The 7946-nt window shown below is 38.7% G+C and overlaps 1 protein-coding gene across 2 annotated transcripts in view; it reads right to left on the bottom strand.

The window, feature by feature from the left end:
* The window catches only part of zcwpw2 (zinc finger CW-type and PWWP domain containing 2), a 45821-nt gene extending 37920 nt beyond the window's left edge, over positions 1–7901 (bottom strand). The window contains exons 1-2 of one of the 2 annotated variants that reach the window (XM_062958211.1): positions 7636–7901; positions 3910–4016 (exon numbers count right to left, since the gene is read on the bottom strand). In XM_062958211.1, the coding sequence (XP_062814281.1) occupies positions 3910–3972 (63 nt within the window). In that variant the 5' untranslated portion in view covers positions 3973–4016; positions 7636–7901. Of the gene's footprint in view, positions 1–3909; positions 4033–7635 lie in introns of both variants that reach the window. The other variant, XM_062958209.1, reaches the window with a different exon arrangement.
* Between the last annotated feature and the right edge of the window lie 45 nt (positions 7902–7946).

A 7946-nucleotide genomic window follows, 5' to 3' on the forward strand; every position in this document is an offset into this window, starting at 1 on the left:
ACAGAATTATACATTGTATCTAGATTAGTTTCATATGAAGTTCATAGTAAAATACATTTGAAAAGTTTTGAGCAGCAGCCTTGTCTATGCATGTTAAACAGATGTTAAAAGAATGGGGGTGGGAGAGAGAATGGAACACTGTAGTTGACCAACCATAATAATACCATGAAATTTTAGTTAAATTCTATGACTGCTGGTATCAAAAGGTGCTGAGGCTGGATCTACACTGGCATATAATTGGGTTTCTGAATCCAAATTATGTGCTTTGAACTGGACTACATGAGTCTGCACTGTCATATAATCCATCTTGAAGCAGATAATCTGGAATATAAACTGGATTATATAGCAGTGTAGATGGGGCCTGAGACATCCAGGAAGATAACCAAGACAATGCTCCAATGACTTTCATTTCAAATTAGGGCAATTGTTACTGTTTCAGAAACACATGCTGGCCTGAAACTAGAATGAAATGGATCCAGGTGATCAATTCCAAAAGTGACTGAAGTTGCCCAGTCACTACAACCCCAAACATCTCGAGAACTGGGTAAAGACAATGGACTACAGCCTCTTTAAAAGTGGAAAGCACATCCTTTAACTAAATGAGGCATTTACCACCTCTTGGACTAAGCCAATCAATCCCACTTTATTAGATCTTATCAACCAAAATGAGCTGGGGTCAAGATGACTTGTTGTGAGAGAGACTGATTCAAGTATTTTGTTCAGATTAACATGCTACAAACAACTGAAACTAGTCCATGGAAATATAGTCAGATGGACAGTGGACATTTCCCTAGATCCTGTGATAATTGTGGTGCCAAGTTCTGAGTGGATGTAAATGATTTACTCCTAAAAATATCCAGCACATTTGACAGAGCTGGTGACTGAGAGGGACTATTTTTTTCTGGGCCTGATATGAACAAGCGTCATCACTTTGAACAATGTTGCTGGGTAGCATTTTGAAAATGTGACTAAAGTATGTTTTTTTGTCAAGTGTGTTGTTTTATAATACACACAACTAGGCCCCTTCCACATTGCCCTATATCCCAGAATCTGATCCCAGATTATCTGATTATCCCAGATTAAATGGCAGTGTAGAGTCAAGCTCCTTCTACAGTGCCATATATTATCAAAGCAGATAATCCATATTGTTTGCTTTGAACTGGATTATATTACTCTGCTACATAATCCAGTTCAAAGAAGATAATCTGGAATCAGATCCTGAGATACAGGGCAGTGTAGATCCAGCTTGAAAAGTCCAGAATAATGTTCAGTTGTACTTATTCTATGACCTATATCACTTACACCGAAGGCATTATCTAAGATGTTTCTTTGTTTGTAGGCCTTATTTAAATCAAACTAGAATGGGTTCTTGTGAGCAATCATGATTCTTTAATGGAGGCCTAGTAACTCTGAAGATGGATGCTGAACTTGTCCATGTCTGGATCATATTACCAGATATTACTCTTTATAAAGGACTTGGACATGCTAAGATTTATTTAAGTGCATGTATAATCAACGACGATTACAATAATGGTATGGCTGGCTGCGGCGTTCTGAACTGACAATGTGTTCTACTGAAATTACCTGTTTTAAGTAACTGATCCTACATTTTCACAAGCTGATAACCTTTACTACCAAGTGTTGCCTATGAATACATAGATCTATATTCTGGTAGACTAGCAGAGGATGTATCAAAACTGTAAACTAGTTCCCTCAAAGTCATCTCAGCAGTAAAGAGGGTTATATGATTCTGAATTTCAGAGGAGGCCAAATAAATACCGACTATACATATTAGTTTATAGATTTTCTTTTCACTTAGTGACAAAAAATACGCCTGAGAATTCATGGGTCAACTTTACAGTGATTGTCCTTGACATTAGTAAAAGAAGAAGAAAGGAGTAAAATTGCAAGGTCACATAAAAAGAAAACAGGCCAGGTACAGGATGAAAAGGAAGAATAAAGAATAAAAGATGATGGAGTTTAAAAGATCAGTCAGAGAGGATGGAAGAGCAGTTATTGATAGACATGCATTTGAAGTGGAAATGGCAGAAATAAGAAGAGATTTAAGGGCACTTTATCAAACTACTAGATGATTGGCAGCAGATTTAGCTACAGAAGAGCACATCCAATAGAAACAGAGAAGCCTTTACACCACACTAGAAGAGCAAAAGCTAAGATTTGAGAAACATTTTATGTTGTACCAAACCAACACTTAGCTTTGATAACATAGAAAACTTGAAACTTGGCATTTACTCTTTGAAGACCATTGCTGAAAGTAATTTATTAAAGAGGAAAAGGAACATCACAGTACAACTGCTCAACAGAAGTGGCCAAATCATCTTACAACCACTAAGGCATTTCATCAGATTGAGTGGGGAGGAAGTTATAATCAAAATGCTCTCAATAGTGATGTAATCGGTGCATAAACTGACTTAGGTCTAGGAGGCTCTCAGTTCTAGAAAACATCATTTTAAAAACTGTACTGCCCATATTCACAAAGAGCAACTGCCAAAGAACAGTAAGTTATTCTAAACCTAGGTTAGTTTTATTTGATCAAAGGTTTTATATTGCCTAAATATCTAATTGGCAAAATTAATTATCAATAACTGGAACATTATGTTGTAAAATAGACTCTAGTCCATGCAATGCCGTATAAATACAACCAACCAATGAAAATAAATTGGATTTGTAACATACAAATTGTTACACATTGTTTTGTATACTGTTTACACTATTTAAGAATTACAGATCTGCCAGACTGATTTTGCTCATCTTGAAGCTTGAGTAGTGTATACAGGTAGAAAACTTACAAGCAATGAACAGCTCAAAAGATTTGGCTGTTCTATCACCAAAACAACAGATTGTCCCTCCAGTGGTCTTTCTTTTTATCTGACAGCTAGGCACTCTTGCCACAACAACTGGAGCAGCTCTAGCAGTTAAAAAAATGGGTTAGTTTGGTAGGGTGGGTCTATCAGGCTTCTTCAACTTGCGGCCTTCTAGACATTTGTGCCTCCAACTCCCAGAAGCCCTAGTCAGCTTCTTCAATGGTCAGGAATTCTGGGAGCTGAAATCCAAAACACGTGGAAGGCTACAGGTTGAAGAAGTCTGTTAGAGCTGCTGAATGTGTGAATGGGAAGGAGAAGCAGGGGAGTTGGAGAATAGTGTGTGGGCAGGAGGAGGCTGGAAAATGGAAAATGGCATGGCAGTGAAAAAGAGTGTTCTGTGAGAGGAGTGACGTGGGAACTCAGGCCCCTTCCACACAGCTGAATAAAACCCCACATTTTCTGCTTTGAACTGGAATATATGGCAGTGTGGACTCAGATAACCCAGTTCAAAGCAGATATTGTGGGATTTTCTGCCTTGGTATTGTGGGTTATATGGCTGTGTGGAAGGGCTCCCAGGCCCTTTCTACATTGCGATATCATCCATTTCAAAGCAGATGATCTGGGCCCTTTCTACACTGCCCTATATACCAGAATCTGATACCAGATTATCTGATTTAAACTGGATTATGAGTCTCCACTGACGACTAATCTGAGATAAGAAGATAATCTGGGATCAGATACTGGAATATAGGTGAAGTATGGAAGGGGCCCTGGATTTTATATGGCTGTGTAGAAGGAGCTTCAGGCTAGATCTACATTGCCCTTTATCCCAGAATCTGATCTCAGATTATCTGTTTATCCCAGATTATCAGGCAGTGTAGACTCACATATCCAGTTCAAATCAGTTTTGGACTGTCTGAAAATTGCTAAGGAGACTATAAAACCCTTAGAATTGAAGTATCTCAGAATTATATTTAGTTTTTTTAAAGTTACTCAAGTTGATTACAAAAGTTTACATGTATTTAATGTGAAGTATGTATATTCTTTAAAAGATAAAATAGTATGCCATTTTAAAAGTTCCTACCTTAAATGAACCAGGACAATTACTCCTCCCAGGGGGTTGATTAGCCTCCTGTTCCCCAGCCATTCCTCATTCTGGATTCTTCATTGCACTTCAGAAAGGCGGGTTATCTACAATGTGATTTCACTATGAATGAATGGAAAATCAGCTACAACTTGATGTGCTAAAAAGGTTCCTTTTCCATACACTTTTAAACATACCAAATGAAAAAAAAATCACTAATGGTTAAGGAAATATGTTGAGCCTTTTATACTAAGGTTCCAGTTTCTGGGTTTAGTTAAACAATCCATTCATTTCTAGCAGCAGGTTGATCGATGAGTTCTTCACTTTTTAATTCATATGTGTCAAACTCAAGGCCCACTGGCCAAATCTGGCCCTCCAGATGCTGGACTACAACTTCTGTATTTCTCATCATTAGACATCATGACTACAACTGATGGGAGTTGAGATACCGTAACATCTGGAAGGCTGCTGTTTGTTCTGTTTAGTCAGGAGAGTGGAGTTAGAATTTAGATACAAGGCTTGTGGATACAATGTCTGACTTTGACCCCATCTACACAGCCATATAAAATCTAGATTTTCTGCTTTGAAGTGGATTATGTCCCCTCTTTGAGGGCTCATATAATTCAATTCAAATGAGAAAATCTGGATTTTGTATGGCAGTGTAGACTGGCCTTTAACATGTCCTTTAACCTTTCCCCAATTTCAGAGCCACAAGTGCTGTTGTGTTGCAATTCCCATTATCCTCAGTCTGTGTGGTGGATAATAAAAAGTGATGGGAGTCATCATTCAATAACATCTGGGGATCCAAACTGGGTAAAAACTAAAGACTACCAACGACTACGTTTTATATATAGACCCTCTGTTTCCGTGGATTTTCCATTCATGAATTCAAAGGCTCTTGGAAGGCAACCATAAGGCTGGAGTGGCCATCAAAATTGGTTCAATACTGCTGTTTTAAATGAGAGTTTTTAAAATCAGAAAATACTAATGCTGAAGTCATGCTGATGCTGGGATGCACAGCAACAGCAGGGAGAGAAAGCAACTTTGAACGTCAAAACGACAGTTTTCTCTCCTGTCATAAAGACCTTTCTCTATCTCCCTGCTGTCACCCCGGTACCATCTAACTTCTGCTACTACAACCTCACAAAATACCAGCAAAGTTGTAGAACCACAGCAAATTTCTGCAATGATAAATCTCACTAGGAATTAGTTGTAAGCCTAAACAGTGCTGTGTTATGTTAATTATAGTACAGAATAGAATAGTTATTGAACATTTTTTCTCTTCTTGCAACTGTTACTTAGAATAAAATGTTGCAGGCATGGGTTTGCAATGTTTTTTAAAAACTACTGCTAGCTTTCACTATGGCCCTGCCTACATGTATTGATGGAGGGCAACTTCTAAAGCAGAGTCTGGTGTCACGCAGCCCATCACTCTTAGTCAGGCCCCTTCAACACTGCCATATAATCCAGATTGAAAAGCCTTGCAGCTTCAAATCCTGGTTGATTCCTGCATGGGGGAATCCTTTGTTTGGATGTGTTAGCTGGCCCTGATTATTTTATGTCTGGAATCAACACTCTGAAAACAGAGGAATTCCAGACAAAAAACAATCAGGGCCAGCTAACACCTCCCAACAAAGGATTCCCCCAGGCAGGAATCAGCCAGGCCTTGAAGTTACAAGGCTTTTCAATGCTAATCAAGGTGATTAATTGCAACATTTACACTTGCCTCCATCAGACAAGATTTCATTCTTCCACCCTGGACCCTTCACAGATACAGTAGAGTCTCACTTATCCAACACTCGCTTATCCAATGTTCTGGATTATCCAACGCATTTTTGCAGTCAATGTTTTCAATACATCGTGATATTTTGGTGCTAAATTCGTAAATACAGTAATTACTACATAGCATTACTGCATATTGAACTACTTTTCTGATAAATTTGTCGTATAACATGATGTTTTGATGCTTAATTTGTAAAATCATAACCTAATTTGATGTTTAATAGGCCTTTCCTTAATCCCTCCTTATTATCCAACATATTCGATTATCCAACATTATTCCGGCCCGTTTATGTTGGATAAGTGAGACTCTACTGTATATAAAACCCAACCTGAACATTCCAGAGATACATAAACCCCACTTGACTAGTTTCCAACAGACCTCACAACCTCTGAGGATGCCTGCCATAGATGCAGATGAAACATCAGGAGAGAATGCTTTCGGAACATGCCCATAGCCAGGAAAACTTGCAGCAACCCAATTTAAGGAATAGTTCAATTGTAAGATAGTAGCACTTCACTTTCACGGCATTTTCTCCTTCATAGGCTTTTAAAATTGCGTTATTGCTAGCTTTTTAAATTTGTTTCTTTTTAAAATCAACTATATAGGAATTTAGCCTTGGGTCTCCTTTGGAGCAGGCCTGGGCCAACTTCAGCCCTCCAGGTGTTAGGAATTGTGGGAGTTGAAGTCCAAAACACCTGGAGGGCCAAAGTTGGCCCAGGCCTGCTCTAGAGTAAGGGGATTGAGAGGGAAGGTAAAACAGGCCATAGAAGTAACATCTGACTTAAGAATGATGCCTTGAGTAAGGAAATTCTGTCTTCTTTCATGACAAAATCCCATGCAAAGGAGGTGATTTCCCCTGCTTTCCCTAGCTCCCTCTGATGAAGTTAGTGTGGATTCCTCTGAAAATACGTTTCCCCCAGGCAGGAATCAGCCAGGGGGACATTCTGGATTATCCAACGCAGCCTGCCTTTTAGTAGTCAATGTCTTTGTAGTCAATCTTTTCAATACATTGTGATGTTTTGGTGCTAAATTCGTAAATACAGTAATTACTACACAACATTGCTGTGTATTGAACTTCTTTTTATGACAAATTTGTCGTAAAACATGATGTTTTGGTGCTTAATTTGTAAAATCATAATGTAATTTGATGTTTAATAGGCTTTTCCTTAATCCCTCCTTATTATCCAACATATTCGCTTATCCAACGTTCTGCTGGCCCCTTTATGTTGGATAAGTGAGACTCTACTGTAGTAGCAGTAGTACAGTAGAGTCTCACTTATCCGAGCCTCGCTTATCCAAGCCTCTGGATTATCCAAGCCATTTTTGTAGTCAATGTTTTCAATATATCTTGATATTTTGGTGCTAAATTCGTAAATACAGTAATTACAACATAACATGACTGTGTATTGAACTACTTTTTCTGTCAAATTTGTTGTATAACATGATGTTTGGGTGCTTAATTTGTAAAATCATAACCTAATTTGATGTTTAATAGGCTTTTCCTTAATCTCTCCTTATTATCCAAGATATTCACTTATCCAACGTTCTGCTGGCCCGTTTATGTTGGATAAGTGAGACTCTACTGTAGTAGCAGTAGTACAGTAGAGTCTCACTTATCCAACACTCGCTTATCCAATGTTCTGAATTATCCAACGCATTTTTGTAGTCAATGTTTTCAATATATCATATTTTGGTGCTAAATTCGTAAATACAATAATTACTACATAGCATTACTATGTTTTGAACTACTTTTTCTGTCAAATTTGTTATATAACATGATGTTTTGGTGCTTAATTTGTAAAATCATAACTTAATTTGATGTGTAATAGGCTTTTCCTTAATCTCTCATTATCCAACATATTCGCTTATCCAACGTTCTGCCGGCCCGTTTACATTGGATAAGCGAGACTACTGTACTAATCATAATAGTCAGCTCTAACTACCCTGTTGTGGTCCAAAGGGTGGCAAACTTGGCTACTTCCATTCCTCTGAGGTGATTGAAAAGCATGAGGTCACTCTCCTTCCCTCTGGGGGAAAAATTCACCTCAGCTTTCCCTCAGCACACTTCTATGTTTCTGGTCCCCGCTCCCTTCAAGAGAGACTACAAACCCCGGCATGCCTTGCTGGTGACGTCACGATGCTCTTTCCTCCCCCCCCCCTTTTGGGTAGGTCTTGCCGGGACGTGGAACTTCCCAAAGCGGAAGTCAGGGGGCGGGCTGAAGGTTGTTGATAGGCGAGCGTTTCTGTGAGTGAG

This window comes from Anolis carolinensis, chromosome 6 (genome assembly GCF_035594765.1).
Source record: "Anolis carolinensis isolate JA03-04 chromosome 6, rAnoCar3.1.pri, whole genome shotgun sequence".
NCBI lineage: Eukaryota > Metazoa > Chordata > Lepidosauria > Squamata > Dactyloidae > Anolis > Anolis carolinensis.